Source organism: Nyctibius grandis, chromosome 18 (genome assembly GCF_013368605.1).
Source record: "Nyctibius grandis isolate bNycGra1 chromosome 18, bNycGra1.pri, whole genome shotgun sequence".
Taxonomy (NCBI): Eukaryota; Metazoa; Chordata; class Aves; order Nyctibiiformes; family Nyctibiidae; genus Nyctibius; species Nyctibius grandis.
This window is the reverse complement of record NC_090675.1, coordinates 487879-511247: the sequence shown is the minus strand read 5'-3', so window position 1 is coordinate 511247 and position 23369 is coordinate 487879. Positions and strand designations below refer to the sequence as shown.

The window sequence follows — 23369 nt, the reverse complement described above, 5'->3', positions numbered from 1 at the left end:
TTCCTATATGCTTGACTTAGCCATCTTTAACTCTGTAACCTGCTCTTAAGTTCTTCGCTGCCACCTGACTCTTTTTGTTCTCTGCATTGCAGAAACTTGATGACAATCTGATTCAGGAGATATTTTCACTGGTAAATATCACAAACTAATTGTGAGATTACCAGACACAGCTCAGCAATGGAACAGGGTCAGTGGCACCCTTCAGCTGAGTGCTTTTAAGGTCCTTACTTCAGAAATTAACTTTGATTTCACAATAGATTAAACAGATAAGGGGTCCTAAATATCTGCAGGTTTTTTGGTCAATAAAAGTCAACCTGTTAAATTTAGAATCAAAATTCACTGCCTTAAGGAAAAGGGAGATCAGCTTTGAAACCTAACAGAACAAGTGATCTCATTGTAAACCCTCAGATAAATACATTAAGAAAGATGGTTCTTTTGGCACGTAAATCTAGCTCAGACCTCCATACCCTGCCCAAGGGACTGATCCAGCTCCAAACAGCAACATGATCGTGGGAGGACAGCGTGAGCCCTCCTCTTCGTAAACACCATCTGCCAGGTACTTAACATACTCACTGGCCATACACAGGAGCTGAGTTTCAGTCTGTGTTTCTTTCCTTTAAGAATGTGAGCTTTTTTGGTGCCAGAGCAGTCAAGAGGCTATTATTATTTGTAATATCTCTGCAAGAGAAATGACTGTTGCTCTTGTTGAGATCTCTCCCTTGATGATCTAATGTCAGACCAAGAGGCCTGTTAAAAATCAAATGTGGACAAGACTTGTTAATTTAGCTGGGGATATTTATCAACGGTACCCTGCCTACTGATGAACAGTGAACACTTAAGGCAGTCATAGTTCCTTTTCATGTGTTTTCCTCATATATATGAAACTAATTCACTGGAAAGGGCGAAGCAGGCCTAGAGCATCCAGTCTTCCTCCAGTTAGGGACGTAGATGTAACTAAAAGTATACTGCTTTAGCAAACTGCTGGCATGCTACAACAGGTTAGTTTCCCAGGATGGAACTTACTCTGAGAGCGCAGCGTCAGATCAGTGGTGTGAGTACAGGTATAACTCACAGTTACAGGAATTCCTATAAAATGAACATCAGTGTTCACACATGGTGTATGTTGGATAGTGCCCGTATGTTTCATATACGTGTGCTGTAACACAGAACAGAGCACAAAACAACCTACACTATCGACACAGCAACCTTTAATGGTATGATTCTGTGGTGACCTTTACTAAAAGAGCTTTGAAGGTTATTAGTCTTAAATCAAATCCGAGCTTGGAAAAAAAGCACTTTTCTCTTTACATTTTTAATTATCAAATAATTAGCATTAAAATATAGCAGAGCACTTTATACAACAGAGGACCTACCACAATACAAAGAAATTATAATAAAAAGGCAGCACTTGTGTGCTACACCAGTCACTGTCACAGTAATGCTGTGTGCTTTTCAGAGCATCACCATTTTCCAGGGTGGAATTGCTGGACTCGGGGGGGAAATCTCCACTGATGGGATGATCTCTGTTCAGTCTGGTGGCAACACTGGTCACAGTTTTGACTCGGTTACCTCTCTTCTTTGTTTCAGGTGTACCTCGAGTGGTGGTGTGGCCGCACGGCTCAGCTCCGGCCGAGTACCTGCACCGCTGGGTACACACCTGCCTGTCACTAGCAGAGATCACAAGGAGCCTACACAGTAAAAAAGCTCCATCTTTAGCCCCTTTTGGCATCCAGATCTAGTGTGCCTTCAATTAAAACTCTAATTCCTCATCTAACCTTAGTGATTCTGGTATTTGACATCTTTTAGTCAATTAACTGTTGCTTTTTTATTTTTTATGCATAGCTACTATGTATTTGTGGTTAGGATGGTAGGAAGTCTGTTAGGGATTATTAAGAAAAAGCAATAGAAACAGTAAAGGAAACAATTTTGCTGGTATAAATATATCTACTAAACTTTAAAGGCTTGATTTAAACTTTAAAAAACTTTTAAAAAAGTTTTAATTTTGATTTAAATTTGATTTAAATTTGATTTAAACTTTAAAAACGTTTTTTTAAAATTAATTCTGATGAGAAAAAGAGGGACAGGGAAGAGTTTATGACCACCAGGCTATGATGCTCATAAATGATACAGCAAAAATTTTCAAGATTCAGCCGCCTGAAATTACTTTATAGGAATAACTTTAACTAAAGATTGTTAACCAGTATTTTGTCAAGTTCTTCAAAACGTGTTGCAGAAAAGCCCTACACTTTTAATATAGCAAAAAAAGCTTTCTTATTGGGATAAAGGTTGAGATTACAGCCAACCGCACCGTCCGCAGCAAGATTTCATCTTCGCAATAACGTTTCTTTTGGCAGAATCACTTTTTTTAATAAAAGTTTGGGAAATTAAACTCCTCTTTCTTTCTTTCTTTACTCGGCAACAAGCAACGACTCCAGGTGGGCGATGACTGACGGGGACAGTGCGGCTGCTCACCCCCCCGGGAGCGGCGGCCACCGGCTGCGGCGGGGGGGGGTGCGGGGGGGCCCTTCCCGCCTCGGGGGCCACAATGCCGTGTGCTGCCGGCGCCCTCGGCTCCGCTCGGTTCGGTTCGGTTCCTCTCGGCTCGGCTCGGCTCCCCTCAGGGTGACGCGAGCCGCCGGTAACGGCCGTTCCCCGGTCGGCACTTTCGCCACTCGCTAATGACCCGTTAAAAAAACGCGTTCCCCGCCTCCAGTCCCCACCGCCCACTCTCTGCTTCCCCTGGAGCGGGACCGCGGCGCGGTGCGGCGGGAGTCTCCGGGGCGGGCGGGGAAGGGGGCGTCTGGGCCGTGAGGAATCTGCGGCCGCGGCACCGCAGGCTGCTCTACTTGGCGGCGGCGACGGCAGCGGCCGGGACAAGATGGCGGCGTTAAGCAAGCAGTGAGTGGCGGTGGAGCTGGGGCTGCGGGGCCCCGCCGCGCCGCCGCCGGGCTCCTCGGGACGGTGGTTCATACCGAGCCCTGCTCCGCGGGGCAGCGGCTGGGGGGGCCGCGGAGCCGCCGCTGAGGGCGGGCGCAGGCGGGGCCCTGTCTCGGGCTGGGGCGAGCTCTGACAGAACCCCCCGCCCGGGCCGCAGGCGGGCGGCTCGCTCGTCCCGGCCGGCGTATGTCTACCGTGTAGCCTTGCTTTGTTGGCCTGAATTTAAAACCGCGTTTGCTAAAAAAAAATAAACCCCAAAACAGTGGGAAGGCATCGGAGGCTGCTGCGGTGTTGCCGGGGAGCAGTTTTCACTCTTAGGAAGTAGAATCTCCTCAGGATTCCCACACAACCGGCTGTGCGGGTGCCGCCGTCCACCCCGCTGAGCACCGGCCTGGCGCGGCCCTTCGCTTCCCGGCTGCCCGCAGCGGGGTCAGGGGGAGCTGCTGGGCGGCGGGTTCGGAGCCCGGGGGAGCAGCTCGTTCGTCACAATGAGGATGCGGTACCTGCGGCAGCGCGGAGTTCTCCAGCTCAGCCCTGCAGGCCGTGACGAACTATTTACTCAGTGATGGACCCGGGGAAAGGCGGGTGGGGGAGAAATTCCTGATTTAGCGATCGTTACCGAAAACATAGGAAGTGTTTCAGAGCGCAGAGGTTGGCTGTGTCAGTGAAAGAGTTCTGTGTGTGTCGTTACTCGATCTCTGCATGACATAAGCTGGGTGTAAATCTTGTCTTTTGCCGTAGCTGTGTCTGTGGATTGGTGGTTTACACAGCCATGCAAAATAGGTGAGCTTCTTATTGCCCCAGCAAACGTAGTTACGGAATAGCGTCTGGTGTAGACTAAGACTAAATCTCTAGAGCTTAAACAGTAGTCATTTCTTCTCCGAGGGAGGGGAAAAAAAAAATCACTTAGAGAACTCTGGACAAGAGGGGTTTGTGGCCTGGTTTAGGAAGATCATTACATCCAGAAACTTTGCATGGAAAAAGACAGCAATAGCTATGGGAGAAGGTGGCAAGCGTGTGGCAAGGCTGAGTGCGCTGCTGCAGATGCTGCTTGCGTCTATACTTGATACATTATGTTGATGTTGATCTTTTGTTTCTAAAATTGTGAGTGGTAGATTTCTGTTTTGGAACATGCTCTGTGTTTTGTTCTAAGTAATGTTAAAGGTAACTTTTACTTTTTTCCCTAGATATGGGCTCATTATGCCAAAAAAAGTGCCACAGAAAAATCTCGTTTCAAAGAAACTCTCAGTGTTTGCAGATGACTCTGATGAAGAGGTCAGTTCAACAATTTTCTTCTGAAATTTGCCCCGTGTTCTGCAACTTACTTGTTTAGAACCCTTAATGCCTGCATCAGCTTATGGCAGTGTCACCAGGATCTGTGTCGTCATTTTGGATTTGTGTGTGAAACATGATCCGTGTTTTCTCTAGTGCAAGTTACATGGAAGTGATGAGTTGATTGTTAGTTACTTTCTCTCAGCTCTCCCAACAGTTCATGACGTGGCAACCTGTTTGCAAGAGTTAACAGTAGCTAGTTTGTAAAGAAATTTGTTGGCTGTCACTGGTAAATATGTCTGCAAATAGAAAGACAGTAGTAATCAACAGTTGTTTCTCAGATATTAACTTTAAAGTATAGTTCTTAAGTGTATTTTATCCTTTAGCTCATTCACCCAAATTTGGTATGACTGATTTATGATGTTCATGCTCACTGTAAACAAAAGCAAAGCTGGACAACCCAAAAGTTATAAAGGACAAAAAAAAAAAGGTAAATAATGAGAATTACTTGTAGTTCTGGAAGGACTCACAGTACTTGTAATACTAGAATGAACAATACACAGCTTTTCTGTGATTGCAGAGTTTATTTATACTCTGTGGTATATGACTATATTGCATGGTGTTGATAGTGTTCTTTTCTATAGTCTCCTTTAGGTTTGGGTTGGTTTTTAAGCACTACCTTCGAAGTACTAGCTTGCTCCCTGCCCCAGGAGGGGGTGCTGTACACCATAAAGATTACACTTCTGGATGTACTGCTGTGACTGCCAAGGGCATCCAAGAACTGGTGGGGTGTATAGGCTGGTTTGGATACCTTACAGAAACTCAACTTCTAAACCAGAATTTTTGAAGGATTTAAAGCCAGTAGCTTCGTAGTTTACTGGTAAAGAATAGAAGAAATAGAAGAAGAAAAAAATAGAATTTTAACATTTAAGAAGCTGAAATTTAGAATCAATTGGAATTTACAAACAGAACCCTCATTACAAAAATGTTCTTACTGCTCTAGAGTTTCTCCCAGTGCTCTTTCTTCTGTGTGGTTGAAAAGAACAGTGCTAATAAAGTGTCAGATAATCTTCATCAGTTTCTGACTCCTATTATCAAAACTTTGTTTTTTTTTTTAATGAACTAGTGGTTGTTATTTTTATGTCACAGAAAGCCTGAACTAGCATTCCTGTGTGCCTGGTTCCATTACAGAATCCAGAATGCTGCTGTTAGAAGGTGTCTGAGCTCCCTTTACACAGGGTGTGAAAGGGCTGAGGGCCTTCCTAGTCATATCCACTCAGACCTGAACATGAACCTGCCTCGGTGCAGCTTATGGGACATACAGGAAACAGCGAGGACGGGAACATGTCTTAAATCCCATCTCATTCCTCGCTTAGCTGCTGCCCTCAGCACTGTCAGGAGGAGCATCCCTCCACTTGAGCTCGTAGCTGGCACCGTGTCTGTAAAGAGAAGCTTTTCTTTAAATACGGCTAATAGATATGACAGCAGATCCACTGTCCTCAGTGTCAGGAGCACTCTCCCTGTCAGTTTGGGATTTGGTGCCTTTCTCTGCTTTAAGGGACTGAGTCTACATTTTCTAGATCCCAAGAATGAGCTTGAATTAATCTATTGTCATGAAACATTACACTGTAGGACTGGGAACCTTCCTGAGCATGGCGCTATCTTGCATTGTTTCACTTCTCCGTTTTCTCCTTACATCTAAACATTAAAGCAAAATAATGAATGCTAATAATTCTAATAATAATAATAATGTATGATGCTGTCTGCTAACTTCTAGCTTAACAGATGAAGTCTCCTCCCTTTCAGAAAGGCTGACAGATTCACTGCCAGAGTCTGCTTGTAAAGACTCTTAAAAGTTGTCATGCTCATCAGTATGGTACATACCCAGCAAAAAGTAATAATCTCATAACTGCCTTTATCAAAGAAAACCATTTTTAAAAAAAGCAAAATTACTTTATTAGTTCAGTAATAATTTCAGAGCTTTTCAAGATAAGGAGCAGCGTTTGGGAGGGGTTTCATTTCCTGTCTGCTGCCTTATCAGTCAGAACTACATCTCAAATGTCTGGAGATTATGTATTTTTAACTGAACTCTAATAAAGTTCGTGCTGGGAAATCTGCACACCTGACTTGGTCTGTGATTGTATATTAGATACCAAACTTTTGCTCCCTTTTAAAAAAATGTTACTATGCATATTTCATTAAGATTTTGCCTGTACCCTTGCTGAAGGAATTTGAAAGGTGATCATTTTTGCTGTGGCTGAGTACGTTAGTTGCTGATGAAGATGATCTTTGTGTTAGTCATAAGGAGCAGGACATCTGGGATGGAAATTTTTTTGCAATACAGTGTTCACTGTGAAAAAGTAAACCAGGTGATTACAGCTACTTCTAGGCAATATAGTTCTGAATTATTTGCCTTGATAATGAGGAGTTGCTGTCTTTAAAAACTGGGGGGAAGGTTGTTACCCCTAGGAAAGTCTGTTGTAGAGTAGACGTTACAGCAACAAACTATGGTTAGAAATAAGTTTCTGTTCTGGCGTACTGTTATTTGTGGTATATCCATTTTCTCCAAAAATATTATTCCCTTACTCATGCATTGCCTTTTCAGAGGGGCTTGTCAGTATCCCCAGTGCGCTGTTCCACTTCTATTTTATCTTTGGTATTTAGTTGAAAATACCTATGTGGTGCAGCAGATAAAATTTCTGTTTCCTAATTGTGTCAGAATTACCCAACCTGCACTCCTGTACCTTTCCAGCCTTTCAGAACTGATTTGTTGCTGCAGGATGTAAAGTGTGACTGGAAAAATAACTGTACGTAGACCGCAGAGGTGCTAAATTCAGGAGAGAGAGCGAGGAGTCAGTGTGGATAGTTCTGTGAATGTGTCAACTTGATTTGGTGTTTTTTTTAGTGACCATCTAGAAGATAAATAGAGTGTTTAAGTAGGCACAAAGGAAGAAACTGAAAACAAGTAGAAAACTATATCCTGTTGTAGACACAGATTTTTGGTTTTGCTTACAGATCCTTCCATTCACTTTGCAACTTCGCAGAGGATACAGTATGACTAAAAAAAAAGATTGGCAAAGTAATGAGTATTGATGATGACCAGAGCTTATGCAACAGTTTTCATGCAAAATAAGACTAAGTAGACTAAAGGGGCCCTTAGAAAAGGGATTACTGAGGAGAAGGAGGTGGAGAGGGATAACTTGAGAGGATGTTGTAAAACCAAGAATGATTCAGAGACAGTAAAGTGATTTTGCCATTTCTCATAATATGAGCAGGATATATCACGGAATTACCAAGTAACTGGTTTAATCTAAACAGAAGGAAGTTGCGTTTTCTTTTCCACACAATGTATAATTAAGTTGTGGAACTCATTGCCACAGGATATTGTGGCATGGCCAAAAATATAAAAGGATTCAGAAATGATTAGTCAAATTAAGGGATGCTCTTGGTGTCAAACAATGGTCCAGGTGCATCCTCCAGTTCAGGAAGTCCCTAAACTCCCAGTTTCTGGAAGCTAGGAGGGAATGCCAAGGAAAGCTAATTCTGTACATGACCTGTTTTTCATGTTCTTTCTCTTAATTTTCTACTAGTAGCCATGGCTCATAATAGTGTATGAATTGGGATTAATCTGTTGCCTGACTTGATTTCCGCCCCCCATGAAGGCTTGAGTCTCATGTGCATTTAGTGACCATCCTTGTGCTGGCTGTAGTTGGATAATATAGGTCTTTATGAGGGCAAGCCCTAATGATTCACTGCTAGATACATATACACAAGAGTGTAAGTAGCTCATTTTAAGATGTTTTGATACTGAAGTGTCATGAATCCAAAGATCCCACAGTCTGAGATTCCTTATCTGATGTGAGAAGAATGATGTGCTCCGAGCAGAGTCACATCTCAGCCCTTCAGAGACTAGCCACGTAGGGCCACCCCCTTGGGGTGAGATCCATAGAAACACATGCAGGTATCTACACTTGAGTTCCCTGAGCTCCCTGGACAAGCAGGAAAGATGCAGGTACTTCTGGGGCAGAACTTACCTCATTCTAAAGTAGACACCTAAAATCAGTGAGATGAATTTTGCTCTGGAAGTGTCTATTTCTCAGTCTTTAACAGTAAAGTGCTCTTGGACTGGCTAGCTCAGTATAAGTGTAAGCTTTGCTTTTTGTGAACCGGCTGACTATCTGTCCTTCTTTCACTTGCTGATCAAATAGAGCTCCAAATTATCCTGCTGTTGCTGTTTGGTCAAATATTTTTCGGCGCATCAAGTTAAAACTGGATGGTTGTAGTGAGAGATTAAAATCAAACTACATATAATCTGCCTGATGTCACTGAAGCATTTAATTTCCCTTTAAAATGTATTTTGCTTTAAATAAAGGTAGTTTATGTGTCTACTGCAAAGCAGCATGTAGAGTATTCAAAAGGGCAATGTTAAAGGGCAAGGCCCCCTCATGGGTCTTTCATAAGTGGTTATATTAGAGCAGAAGCATCTTTTGGTTTTAAAAAAGGAACAGGGAGATGTCTTACATTGTCTGTCAGTAAGTACCATGCCTGGGGTTTCGGTAGCAACCACAAAGGCTCTTCCTTAGGAGGCAGGCTATGCAGCTGGTATCGGGTACTCCGTTAATAATAGCTATTATGTCAGAATTTATTGGTCTCGTATTTCTTGTGGCAGTCAGTGGGGAAAAACAAGTCAGGCATCTCACGTACGCCTTGAGAGCACCTATTAACATAGTTGTGACATTTTTTACAAGACATTCTCGGCTTCAGATTTAAGGTTGTAACTTCCTAGAAACCAGCTTCAACACTGAAAATTGTACTAGTCACAGACTAAGACTTGTTTTCTGAGACTGTGCTTAAATGGTGCTGCACCCTCTGCTCTAGAAATTGTCATTTACAGCAGCAGTTTAGGAGGAATTACTTCTAAAAACCCAACATCAGAAGTAGCAACTCAGAAGGGTAAATAGAGCCCAAGTATTCTTTAAGCTAGGCACATCCAGGTGAATCATTTGCTATCCTCCTTTTGGTTTGGTTTTCTAAAAAGAGCTTTGTACGATTCATTGTCTGACATTTGCCCGTAGTAAGTTTCTGAATGTACTGGCCAATTTCAAGTGAATTCGACAAGACTAGATGTCTCTAGCTGCAGAACAAAGGCCCTGTTAATGCCCCAGTGAGGAGAAGAACAAGATGATCTCAGCCCTCCTCCGTTCTGTTCGGTTGGCCTGGAAGCTGAGGGCTGGCTGCCTGGTCTGGAGATGGGAGGAAGCAGGAGATGCAGAGGGAAACCAAGGAACTGCAGTTGGGACCTGAGATGTGGGAAGGCTGGGACATTGTCGTGGGAAAGCAGAGAAGACAAATTTGTGAGAAAATGGAATCTTGGTTGTCTCGTTTGTGGAATTGCCTTCTTAGGTATTTGCTTTGGAACTTTGAATTGAGCTTTTTGTATAAGGCTGTAAATGGTTTGCCTGCTCTGTCGTGATTTGAACATAGCTGCGACAAACCAAAAGCATTGGTCAATCGTTTCAATGTCTGTTCTTTGGTTGTGTAAAAGCAATGTAAAGAAGACATTTTAAGAAGTAACTTACATGGGGTGCTTACGTGCAGGATAAAAATAAGGAGGTAGCTCAAGCACTCAAGAACCTGAAAGAAGTTCATAGATACCTGAAGGAGATATGAAATGGGAGAGAACAGTGAGAAATGTTAGTAGATTGGGGCCATTTCTTTTATTACTTTTTTCTTACCTTTTCAGTTGTGTACAAGCTCTCTTCCATGGTCTCGTAGGGCTGGTAGACTGTAGAGTCTCATTTAAGAGTTTCTTGATTTGCCTGGTTTCTATGTAGTTTCACAGGACAGGGTTAAAACGTTTTCTCCTTCCACAAAATAGTACACTATAAGGTTTGTGCTTCAGAAGAATAGCTTGACTGCAGAGAAAGAGAAAGTATGAGACAGATTGCTGAGCTTATAGGGCCTTTAATAAATGGGCAGTTGATAAGTAAAAACAATACAAAAGGACGGGAAGTTCTCATCTGTCAGAGCTCATAGCACAGCAGGAAATTGTCAACCATAAACCATTAAGGAAGGTGTTTTTTGTAAACTTACTGCCACTCTAGACAAACAAATCGCAGGTGGACTTCTTTACAATTATATGTGCAATAAGAGGATTATATATTACTTTCGTGTTTATGTAATCTTTGTAGATCAATACATTCATTTCATGTAGGCAGACAAGGAAAACATTCTAAGCAGTGTTTCAGATATTTTGGTGGAATAAAGCTGCTTCTGTAAATATAACTGCAGGATCTGTTTTGTCTTTTCCTGAGCCCTTGCTTCCTGGCGTAACGCAGGGGAGATTCCTTACTGTTTAGGTACCTTTCTGTGAAACCGATGTAAGAGTGTCTGATAAAGGAATCCTTCAGTGATGACCCTTAATATGTCAAGCAGAGGACTGTCTTCTTCCCCAAGAGCCAGGAGGAAGTCTAGGTCTTCTGTGTAATGCTGGTGTGTGTTCCACTGCCAATTTAAAATAGCTATTTCTATTAAGAAGTTCATAATGACTCGTGTATATCATTTTTAAAAGAAAGCATGTGACATAAAAATTAAGTACAGTATTTTAAATATTTCCAAGATCAGCTCTTCAGTCTTGAAAGCCAGAGGTAAATACTAGATGAATGAAGCCAGGATTCTTGTAGGTTGTTTTGAATTAAATAATCCGCTATCTACTTCCCCCAGTCAACCAGCCAACCAGCTACATAAACAAATAAGAGACTATATCCAATTCTAGTCCAAATAATTGTCAAGCTGCAATATACAGGGTGTGGTCCCTGATACCACCGTGGACTCTCTGTGTTGGTAATGTCTGCCAAGCTCAGCTTCCTAAAGCCTGGAGCATGGTCTGCTTCCTTACCTGGTTATCTGCAGCTGGGTAAGGGAGAGAGGCTGCTTCTAGTGATAAGCATACCTGAATCAGTGCAGGGTTTTTCTTCTATGAAAGTGCACATCACGCTTTCCCTTTATTACTGTAGTTTAACCACAAGGTTTAACATTTTGAAAGCAGAGATGGATTTTATCTAAGTCTGCATGTAGCAGTTAAAGCACCAGAAAAAGTCTGAATAAGTGCCCTTTCAAGTTCCCATTTTTACTTGTCTGTAAGTCGCTCACTTGGAGTGTGCTGGGAAGGAATATTTTGAATATTCTGTGTCTCAGTTTTTCTGACTGTAGTATTTCTTATGAAAGTAAGTCCTAGCATGTTTATCGGAAGTGAGCAAAGGTCTGAGTAGCTGGAATTCAGTGGATGCTGTTAGGTGGTACCATATGTACTGCTCCGAATACTGACAGTGTTGCCTTAGCACTCTCTCCTGCTGAGTTTAGAATTACTCGGTACTCCTCTGAGATACTACCTTTCTGGCTTTTTTTTTTTAAAAAAAAAGCTACACAGAAGCTTTCAAGTCTTCTCATTATTTATGGTTTGCATAGCAGAAAAAAATCTCTTGAGGTGATCACTGTGTGTGCCTTTTAGTTAGTCCCATACGACTCGTGAACTCAGTAACGATCGTAACCCTCCTTGGTGGGTGGCAGAGGCCCCAAAGGTGCTGCATTCCTGTGGCCTTCATGAAAATTGGCAGCTGGGTAAAGGGACAGACGTAGATGAGAATTTGTGATTTTAGTCTTTCTCAGTGTTGAGGAACCGTTGGCTGACTGCTCAGGGCTCGCTCTTGGTCACACACAGTGGTGCCCACCTGCCAAATCAAGCAGGCAGTGTCTGATAGGGGAAATACAGACACAGAAGGCACAGAGTCATGTGTAATGAAACTCCATTAATTCTGCTGCTCCTGGCACAACTTGTTCCCTGTTTCTGAAATTAACCAGTGAAAAATATTTGGACTGTTCTCAGTCTGTCATGTAGAAAATTGTGGAAAAGCACTTGCTTTTTTTCTGTGTTGACACATCTGCTAAAATTGTAATAGCTTAAGAAGGAGGGGTCATGACATGTTATTATTTTATTTTAAACATCAAATGAAATCAAAAGCCTTTTTGTTCAGGGGATCTGTTTGAATTTACATGTGCTAATTCTGTTTGATTTCAGAAGATCCTAATCCCTGCTGCCAAGCTCCCTGTTAGTTTGTTTCCATTTTTTAATTTTATCAAGAGCTGATTACACAATCTCTTTGTCTTTTTAAAATGCGATGTAGAGCACGTATTAGTCAAAGTTGCAAAATTTGGGAAGCTGCCAAATGCAACAGGATTTTTCCTTCCTATTTCTGCTTTTTAAGATTAAGAGATATTTAATTAAATAAGCAAGGATATGAGTCCTGTCATTTATAGTGAATCTGTTTAATAAACAGTATTATCTGTTGGTTGAGAATAGATAGATATGCAGTTTAGTTCAACACTAATTAAAAGACAAAACTAAATAAAGCGCAAAGCTTTTTTTAAAAGACAAGATGATTAGAAAACATGTTTTCAGTAGTGGATGTGATTTTTCTTAGGGAAGATTAGTGTTGCTATTTTCTAGCATATTAATCTTGAGAAATTAAACATTAACGTTTGAAGTACATGCTGTTCAAATCAGCAGTATTCTTATTTCTAAAAATACAGAACTAATGATACAGATAAAACTTGAAATAAGTGCCAAATCCTTTCGGATCTTTTTCTTTTTTACTACGAATACAGTTTTTTCATGTGATTGTCAGTAAGAATGCCTGCTCGTGACTGCTACATCTCTGATGGCGTTACACGCTGGAAGAAGAGTATGTGTATTCTGAATAGCACCTATCTATTTCACAGACTATTAGAAATATAATTTAAAAAATCATTCAGAATATTTATCCTTCTTTATTCACAAACATGTAATTCCCAAGAACAGTAAAACATTTTTGATACATAAATTGGTAGGAGGGCATAATTCCAATTTCTGTTGATTGTGGGGGTTTGTTTTCTGTGTTTTCCTTTTTTTCTTCTGTTTTTTTTTTAAATGGCAAAACCTGAAAGAATTGTAGTGTTTGTGAGGGAGCAGATGTGTTACAAACATCCTTCTCTTAGGAATTTGTTCCAGTACTGGCTTTAGCTGTCCTTTGCTAGATGTTTTGCCTGCTGATGTGCTACCTTCTTGCACCAACAGGCTGACCCTTGCCATAGTGGATGGGTCTGCCTTCTCTACCAGTTTTTTGGCAGTGGTTGGAGGAAGGCATTGCAACTAAACCGTTTTCACAGACCTCCTATGTCTCTGAGCATTTCTTGGACAGAGATTGCTTGTTTTGTGAAATGGCATGAAATTTTATGCTGCTTTTGAGGTACACATGTCATTGAAATAGTGTTCTTAAACTCATCACCATTTTCATAAAAACTATGTATGCACACGTGTGTATGTTGAGGTACTGCAAGACTTGGCTCGTGGAAAAGGCTGATTCATTGTGTGCTTGTGAATGAACTTCTAGTTTTTCTTACTTACATAAAAATACTATTGAAGTGAGAGACTGACCTGTGTAACGGGACTATCTTATAGTTGTTTGTTAGAATGGTAGAAAAATAACATGAGCTGTGTCGATATAATTAATTTTATTTCTGCAATGTTTCCTTCTCATAGCCGTCTGTTGGTGAGAGTCTTCAGAAAGAAGCATTGAAAAAACAAGCAATGAAACAGGTAAGATGCGTTGGGAACTCTTCATGCTCATGGCAAATTAGGAAATTACTGCATCCATTCTCTTTTAAGTAACCGCAGAAACATAATTGTGCAACTTCAGAGTTAGAGTTACCCTTTAAAAATATTCCATGTAATTGTACGATTTTGTGCATTGCTCTTTGCAACACAAGAGTCTTTAAAACAGGACTAGAAATTCTCAGCCTTTCCTCTAGCAAAGATTTTGTTTTACTTTTCTGGGCAAGATGTTGAAGTTTGTGTTGTGGCATTGAATGCATTGATGTTTTTAGAATTTCTCAAACAGTTTGTTTCATTTGTAGAACGTTACAAAGTATTGTTTTTTTAAATATATACCAACAGTGAGCGTTTTACTGTAATCGAGGAATAAATTGTACAGAGGAAACACAAATTCTCCATTTAAAAAAATTCCAGACCAATAAAAGGCATAGCTAGAAGAAAAAGATGTTTATGCATCACACATTTAACACATTGCTGGTTTTTGATGGAGGTAATATGTGCTTGAGAGAGACTTGTATGGTTGCCGTTCAGCATTCCCCTTCTGTTGTCAGGAGATCTGATCTAAGGGCTCCCCTAATAGCTGGTTTTTTCTTATAGGGCTTTTAAAAACTGAACAGTTTCACAGTTCTTGCTTCCATTGACTGTACAAACAGAAGATAGAACTGTGAAATATTAAATCATACCCTGAATTATATTGATACATATTTATTATTTGGAGCTTTGGGGAAGGGGGATAAACTATAGAGGAAAACAGACAGTAAAATTTATTGAAACGTTGTTTACTGTTTATTAAAAAAATGAATTACATTATTTGATGGAACAGTTTTCTTGTTAAGAAGTTTCCAGTATTGTTTTGACTGTTGTGCTTTGCTTCCTATATTTCCTGTAACTGCAATTACTGGTCATGATTTGGTTATTTGTCTTCTCAATCCTGGTAAACAGTTCAAGAGCTTTGTAGATCAGACTGTTTTTAATTTACACTCTGTGTTCTAGTGGATAGGTTTATACTATAGATCTATTTAAATTACAATATAGGAACAAAATGTTTGAAAATAGTAAAAAAAATTCATGCTTCATCTTTTGGTATCTTCTCCTCCTCCCTTTTTTTCCTTTCAGACTAAATTGGAGATTCAGAAGGCTTTGGAAGAAGATGCTACAGTGTATGAATATGACAGTATTTATGATGAAATGCAGCAGAAGAAGAAAGAAAGTAATGCCGGAGTGTTATCTGGAAAAGACGACAAAAAGGTCGATACCTGAAAATGTATGCTGTCTGTATCACCTCTGTGTGGGATAACTCTGATTGCTTAACTTTTAAGTTTTGCCAAATGCATTTTCTCATGGGGCATACAAGTGTTGTGCTCAAATCCTGTTACGTAAGGTAGTAATTTGCAAGAATTTTGGCAAAACTGTTAGTTCAGAGTCCTGATCTAGTGGAATTCTGGAGGGCAGCAGACTACAAGTTTCCCCCCAATTTATGATGTACATATAGCATATCTTTCAGTGTATTTCTGAAGAGAATGGTACAATGGGATAATAGGGTTAGAGGCAATGGGCCCTGCAACAATACTACTTCTGATAATAAAGACTCTCCGGTTATTAAACTAACGAACATAAATCGTCCTTCCTCACTCACTAGTGTGCTTACAGAAGACTGAAGTAATTAACATTCATTGGTGAAATGTGAGCCAGTTTCCACAGCCCAACGCCTTGTTTCAGAGCGTTGGTGAATTATCCTGACAAGTGATATTTTCATTGTTAATTATTCTATTTCATTTGAAAGCTCTTGTCAGGTTATGTGGGTATACAAGGAAGGTTCCTGCTCCTTTATAGCAATAGAAAGGCAAGACTGTTATAAGACAGAAGACAGAGGGGTGAGAAATCAAAAAACCATTTAATTTCACTCAGAGCAAAAATCATCCTAGTCAAAGATGGGTTGAATTGTTTTGATTGAATACAGCAACCTCTTTTGTCATTGGGCAGCATGCCATGTTAGTGATCTAAAAGGAAACGACCGTTTATTTCAGATAGCTATCAAACAGTGTGAGAATGACCTTCTGTCAATTTTCTTCCATTACAAACTTTCTTCAGCCTCTCCATCAATCCCAATTTGTGTTTTCTCAGCTGCCTTCATTATCTCTAACATTATACCTTTTTTCCCTCCTATTTTAGCCCAGATACATCCAAAATATCCTCAAAGCAGCTGAGATTAGAAAGAAGGAGCAAGAGAGAAGAATGGAAAGAAAAATTCAGAAAGAGCGTGAAATGGAAGGAGGAGAGTTTGCTCACAAAGAGGCTTTTGTGACTTCAGCCTATAAGAAGAAGCTGCAAGAAAGGGCTGAGGAGGAGGAAAGAGAAAGAAGAGAGGCAGCTCTCGAGGGTGAGATTCACACTGAAATAATTCCCCTTAAAAAGAAGTATGGCCTTGTTCAATATTTATGACATTGTCATTGGTCTCTCTGTGAGGCTTGAGATAATTAAAATCAAAAAGGACCAGATAGCAGATACTGAATCAGATCCCACTTGTCTGTTATTTTCCTTTGTACGTGTTACTAAAGGAACAGAGGAAGCTCCTCTGTGTATCAGTACTATTTGGGTTGCTACTTTTAATTTTTGAGGAAGGCTCAGTTGTTGAAGGAAGCCTCATAAGCCTGGGGTGCAGTGGTGCTTACACTCCTTCCTTCGGACATTCTGCACAGTGTCCCAGGAACAGGTGTAAAGAATAGGATATAGGATCATTAGATAAATGGTGTTGGAGTGGATGTCTGAAGGTCATCTGTTCCAGCCTTTTGCTCAAAGCATGGTCAAATCAGGGGGTTCTGAGCTTTTTCCACTCTGGGCTTGAAAACCTCCAGGATGGAGATTACAGTCTTGGTGGTGTCTACCAGTTGTGAGTTGTGTCTGGTGAGTATTTGTGGCACAATAAATCCAGCCTTCCTTTCTTTCTCTTAGCATACCTGGATGTGACCAAACAGAAGGATCTCAGCGGATTTTACAGACATCTTTTAAACCAGAGGGTAGGGGAAGAGGAGGTGCCTAAATGCAGCTTCCGTGAAGCCAGGTAGGATGTGATTCCAGAAGGCTTTCAGATATAAACGAGTTTCTGGCTGTTTGTGATTCCAGACTCACTGGGTCACTGTAAGAATTAGACAGAGAGTACTAAAACACAGGTAGAGTAAGGTGATTGCTTTGTACAGCTGATTAACTGTATTATTTGGAAAGTGTCTAATGATCATCAGTGGTATAGACTATAAGACAGAAACAAGCAGGAGAGGGATGCTGTTTAACAAGTATCAAGAGGACAGTCATACTTGTAATACGCTTGGTATTATTCTTGCTTGTGTTTACTTTGGTTTACATAATATTTGGCAATCTGCATTAAGTTACATATTTTGAATCAGGAGGGAGACAAAAGGTAAAATAATGAGCATAGAGGTAAGTCACAGGAAATGATGTTGTGATATGAATTTCCTGAAAAGAATGTGAGTCTCTAACTTATTCCACACTTAGAGGTTCATAAAAAATACATTGATTGTTGATGCTGTGGTGAAAGGAAATTAATTAAATCCAGTGGGAATATTTTAAAATCTTAATATATGCACATTCCAAAGCAAAGTAATGACATGAAGATGGATTATTTATGTAGTTGAGATGGTGAAATTCTGCCCTGTGGATAAATATGATGAAGGGGATATGTTTCTTGTGTGCAACAACTGATCATTTGAAACAATTCAGTCAGATTAAACCCCACTTGAGATAGGCCTTAAACCTGGATGTCACTAGTTAAATGCTTGCCATCACAAAGAAAATGCAGCTTTCATCAAGAGATCTTCTAGATCTGAGATTGGATTATTAGAAAGTAAATTCTTAGCTTAAATGAAGAATGTGATCACAGTAAAATTACTCAGCTATCTGAAATTAGGGAATTCTTCATTGTCTCTTAAGGATATGCCACCTTATTGGAAATAAATAGGGAAAAGTAGTGTAAAAGAAATAGGAAGTAAGAATTACTGACTGGAAGAAAAGCAGAACAGCTTCCTGAATTTAAGGAGAAAATGGGAAATTTGCAGCCACAGTTTTGTCATTTGAGACTTAAAGTATTAGTATGCCTGTGTGTTTGGAAAAACGTCCTGTCTGAGGCTTTCACCAAAGAGAAATCCCTGCTTGGTTTCAGTAGTGCACAAAGATTGCTACTGAGGTGGTTAAATGAATTTTGCATTTTATGGTTTCTTCTTTTTGTTGATGAAATATAAGTTATTCATGTGCATCTTGTTATAAAAACAGTAGCAGTAGTGGTCAGCCCACTTGGCTGTCCATTTGCTTTAATAGCTCTTCTTTCAGAGCGCCTTCAGGAAGATGTAGTTTTCTGCTGTGTATAGATCATTTGGAATGCTGGTTCCTTAATCTTGCGAATTAAGGAAATGTTCCTTTTGCGAGTTGTATATAAAATTAATTCAAGGGAAAACAAGTAGTACTGTAAATGGGGCTCCCAGCAAGGCTTTCAAATAAGCTCAGGCTTATATTTTAGTTTTATTCTTTCTTATGGTGGTACAATAGGATACGGAGAGAAAACAGCTCGATTTTTAGATTCTTAGAATTTGCATCACTTGCCCCTAAAGTGACCCACCTTTTACTTGTTGTTTTAATTAATTGGATTACTAAATAAATTATCAAACTTCTCAGCATAAATTTGGTCATTGTTCATAGACTAACCATGCTTTCGAGCATGCATCGAACATTTAATCTAACTAGATGGTGTGCTGGTTCATAAGAATTTGCCACAAACTGTTACTGTAGCTGTATAATTAAAAAGAAGAAATATGTGGCTGTGAGTAAACATGTATTTCCTTATCAGTCAGAAAAGAATGACAAAGCATAACCTTTCTGTATACGGCCCAAATTGGTCCTCCATGGGTCAGCTTTTTGTATTTAAGAATCTATGAGCTGTTAAAAGATACTAAATTCTATCTAGCCACAAGAGTGAGATCTTCAGACATACTGGATTAAAAAAATCTACTACTACGACTAATGGGAGCTGTGTTCCTGCCTCCGTCAATAAACATACAACCTGCTGCTTCTCTGCATGATTATTTGACGTGAATAGAGGAATAAACACATAGGAAAAAACGTGTCGCTTGCCAAAAAGCTTACACAAGAATACAAATCTATGTTCTTGTCCTTAGATGGAGGCTGCAGGTACTTAACGATAGTCATTCATTTAGATACATTCATCAGCTCACCTTCACCAATGAATCAGACACAGATACTTAATAGAAATCCTTTGCGCTGGATTCCTGGCACCCGAGCCACAAATAGATGTGTTTTCTTAGACTTTTCAGCAGCATCTTTTGCTTAAGTCCTGACCAGAAGTCAGTTTGTAGAAAAGTCTGAGATTTCAGGCTGTATAATGTTGTTTTTTCTTTTTTAACATAAAAAATGTAGGATAAAGGAAGAAAAATCTGACAGTTGTTGTGATGAATCCAACCAAAGGAACAAATGCCCATATGAAAAACAAAGACTGAAGCCCTCGGCTAAGAAAGAGAATAATCTGGACGCTGATGCAGACTTAGGAACTGATAGCAGTGATGATGATAAGAGACACAAAAATAGTAAAGTAAATTTGCAAAAGAAGAAAAGGAGAGAGAGCTCTGTGAGCAGTGAAGAGGAGGCTAAACGTCACAAGAGCCAGAGGCATTCCAGGTCACCAAGCTCATCCAGCGTGGAGGAAGAGCCGCGCACAAAAAGCCAAACAAATCATCTTGCAAAGAGGGGAGATGGCAGACCAAGCAGAAGGGGAAATGATGAGCAGCACAGGGGAAAAGATTATGAGAGAAGTAGGACGCATGAAAAGGATCACCAAAGGGAAAAGGACGAGCGACATAGATACGGGGATCACAGTAATAAAGATAACTACAGAAGGAGAGAAGAGCAAGATGATAAACAAAGGGGGAAAGAAAGAAAAGAGAGGGAGGGACATGACAGAGAATGGAGGAGGGCAAAGGAGAGAGAAGAGAAGGGCTCCGAAAAGGAACGAGAGAAAGAAAGAATAAGAAATGGTAAAGAGAGATACAGTGACAGAGAGAAGGAGAGAGGAGAGAAATGCAGAGAAAAGGAAGATCATGTGAAGGAGAGGAGAGAGAAATATGGTAGTGATGAAAAGAAATACAGAGAGGGGAGGGAACGTAGTCCTGCATCTTTAGGAAAAGATGGGGAGACTGTCCTGGAAAAAGAGGGAAAGGGAAAAGAGAGAGAGGTGGATGAGAAGGGAAGATCCAGCTCTGGAATTTTGTCTGAGCAGAAACGTAAAGTGGGAGAAGAAGGGGAGAAAGAGGAGAAAGAACAAGCACTGAAGCCATCTGAGAGCATGAGCAAATTTGCCAAACGGAGCAATGAAGAGACAGTGATGTCAGCAAGGGACCGCTACTTGGCAAGGCAGATGGCACGTGTCAGTGCTAAATCTTATATTGAGAAGGAAGAAGATTAATGTCCCTGTGGTGGATAAAAACACCTCCTCTGTCAACCAAGAGGAAAAGCCGCTGCTGCATGCACTCTTGTACAGAAATAAAAGTGTGTCCTAGCTCTTTATTCCTGGCTTTCATTTAAGAAATAGTGTGTGTCATAATGGAAGAACACCTTTTGAAATGGATTAATGGATCACTTGGTACACACCCTTAGTCTGTTCATACAGTTGAAATACTAAATTTGGCTGACTGTCCACCCTGGCCTTCAGTACCCTGTCCTTGGTACCTGAGGATTCTGGCACAGACCTACGAGTGTTAAACAAAGTGAGGTGAGAATACCTCCCCGCCGGCAGCCCCTACTCCTTTCACCAGCTGAAACAGTGAGCTCTGCTTAAAGGTGTTCTCCGCCCTTAGCAAGAGTCATTGTTGCCCAGCGATGCTCTCAAAAATGAGAAACAGACCTGTAAAAGTGGATAAAAAGCAAGAAAAACAGCCTGAATAACCATCTAGGAGATCTCTGTATATAGTATGGTGATTTGTAAGCTAAATGCATATTGACATATGAATTTTGTATTTATGGGTGGGCTTTGGGTTTGGGGACCTGATGTACAGAAACAAAGTGTAAGATACATACTGGATCTAATGTGTGGGTCTTTTTTTAGTGCTTGTGTTAATTTTATTGCATCTTTTTTGTGTGAACTAAGGTATATGAGTCCTTTTTCATGTATTATAGTCATATTTGCTTGTTCTACTGGAGGTAATATTTTAGATTTGTCAGTCTGACTGCTCGAAGGTTCATAATCAAGAATAAAGTTATCTCCAAACTATAACTTGATAAGCAGGATGTCTGACAATGGTTGTAGCTTTTAAAATACATTTTCAACACTTTTCACAATGCTTTCTTTCACTTTGTTTTGTAGTAAATTTATCACTTTTTATGCTACAGTATGAACTAATACTAAAAAAAAAGATTTTGAGGTTTGTGTTTCTCTGTTATTTTGTTAACAGACTTAGTAATGAGACAAAATGTGAGTAAAATTAAATGCCAAGCCTGCCAATTTACAAAGACTTGAAATAGATTGAGCTTCATATGTAAGCTAACCGAGTAGCTAGGCACTTACTCCAGGTGTGGATCAGTTTGTTTTTGCTGTTCTGTCTAAACAAATGTAATGTGCATTGGTTCTTCTGTTGGAATAGAATGAAAGAGTGTTTAGCAGTGGGCCAAGGGTCAAACACTAAAGGAAATCCTCTGCTTTTTGTCAAAGAGGTCTTGTTGGTACAGTAAACTGGACTGGATATTCTGCTTTTTCTTGGAATTGAGTTCTATCTTTGCTCTTGCCATAAGAGAGAGGCACAAGAGACGTCTACAGATGGATTATGAATATTAAATTTATTTCAGTAACAGTTTACAGTACAAGGCACATACTGATGACTTACAATCAGCTTGCAACACTTAACTAAACAGCCGCATAAATTAATACAGGTGCATCATGTACAGGTTGGAGGGAATAGTTCTATACAGGTAAAACTCCAGTTTCATTCTCTTTGTTTAAAAGGCAAACATGGTCCTTGTTTACCAGTTTCATAAATTCCTTTTCACTGTTCAGAATACAGAGTAGGTTATACTCGTGTGATAGATAAGCAGAAGGTGAGCTGAAGAGAAGGAATTTCTTTGCCTCAAAACACTTTCAATTGCAGTGCAGCCCGTTTCATATCAATATAACTAGTTTTTGTACAAAAACTTTGTTTAATATCTGGCTACTTGTTGAGCTACCTGATAAATACTGGTTACTCTAAATGTTTTTAGACGGATAGGCAAAAGGGAGGAAAAAGAATCAATGATAAAAATAAATGAAATCAACAGAGATACTAAACAGAGATACTAAAAATGAACTTAGAAGATTTAGAAGACTTCAAACGAGTATGCCATGTAACAACAACCAAAAAAAAAAGGGAACTAAGCTGCCTTGCAAGTTCAGCTTTTATAGAATGAAAAAATGGATGCATTTTATCTTTGTATTATTCAGGAAAAGGAAAGCCTTCTCAATCCACTTTGGAGGGCTTCCTTGCCCCCTGTTCCCATAAAGGCCTCAGACTGGGTTATCCTAGTGAAAAGAGAGCAAAGATCTAACATCACGACTGATCTTCTGGACTGCCTGTTTCTAAAAATACTGTGGCGTTGCATGTCTACATTGCTTCTTGTATCTTCAAATAATTTTAAAACCTTTCACCTCTCCCTCAGTACATCCGTGCTCAGAGTGCATGATTCTCATTTTTCCAACTGCGAAATTGGAGCTGAGAGACCTTGCCCTGTTTTACACTCTGTTACAGGGCTTACATTAGCATGAGGGCTTCTTGGCTGACTTGATCCACTAGAAAACAGTGGCATTTCTTGGGAAGTTGCTCAGCATTCTGTGCTAAAACCCCCCAGAGGGACAAGGTCTGTTGTATATTAGTGTCTTAAAAAATACAAATTAAAGATGCATCTTTTAGCATTTCAAATGCTGTCGTAAGAGAGTAACATCAGTAATGCTGCACACTAAATAGCAGTGATTTCTGCAATTACTCTGCAAATTATTCCGTTAGAAATAACGTATCTAGCGTTAGCTGAATACCAGTCTGAAGAGTGGAGAAGCTGGGTAGTGTTTTCTCCTTTATTTCCCACACTTGATATTGGATACATACGAGTACCTCATTCATCTTACACTGACATTTCATGTGTATTTTTTTCAATTAATGAACTCATAACAGGAAAATTTAATTTAAAAAAAAAATCAGTACTTTTCTGATTGGTAAGTTAATAACTAAATGGCTTTCTAATATTAAAAGACTTCTCAGATTGTTCCGCTTTTCCTTACAATGAAGCCAGTTTTGGCAGTAGTTTTCAAATATACTTGAGGGATAAGCTACAAAACTATTTCTTATGAGTAACTGTCCAGTAAGACAGATTTATTATGTTTTTCTAGTGGCAATGAAAGAACATACTCCCTTTTTAACTAAAGTTAAATGAACTCAAGTCAATAGCTGAAGAGTAAGAGGCCTTCCTCCAG

The 23369-nt window shown here is 40.0% G+C and overlaps 2 protein-coding genes across 2 annotated transcripts in view; both read left to right on the top strand.

The window, feature by feature from the left end:
- Positions 1–149, top strand: part of EFCAB5 (EF-hand calcium binding domain 5) — a 39063-nt gene extending 38914 nt beyond the window's left edge. Inside the window, 1 exon segment of the mRNA XM_068415952.1 lies at positions 93–149. Within this exon segment, the coding sequence (XP_068272053.1) occupies positions 93–149 (57 nt within the window).
- A 2708-nt stretch (positions 150–2857) lies between these two features.
- NSRP1 (nuclear speckle splicing regulatory protein 1) lies at positions 2858–21149 on the top strand. The gene is made up of 7 exons (XM_068415382.1): positions 2858–2898; positions 4125–4212; positions 13787–13843; positions 14975–15106; positions 16031–16238; positions 16811–16919; positions 19301–21149. The coding sequence occupies exons 1-7, from the start codon at positions 2879–2881 to the stop codon at positions 20340–20342; spliced, it is 1656 nt and encodes a 551-aa protein (XP_068271483.1). The 5' UTR covers positions 2858–2878; the 3' UTR covers positions 20343–21149.
- Positions 21150–23369: the final 2220 nt, after the last annotated feature.

What these genes read in the sequence shown, in the direction of transcription:
- NSRP1 (XM_068415382.1), top strand. Translation starts at nt 2,879, where the DNA reads ATGGCGGCGTTAAGCAAGCA. An exon ending in ATGGCGGCGTTAAGCAAGCA is followed by an intron (nt 2,899 to 4,124) that starts GTGAGTGGCGGT and finishes TTTTTTCCCTAG; the next exon opens with ATATGGGCTCATTATGCCAA. An exon ending in CAGATGACTCTGATGAAGAG is followed by an intron (nt 4,213 to 13,786) that starts GTCAGTTCAACA and finishes TCCTTCTCATAG; the next exon opens with CCGTCTGTTGGTGAGAGTCT.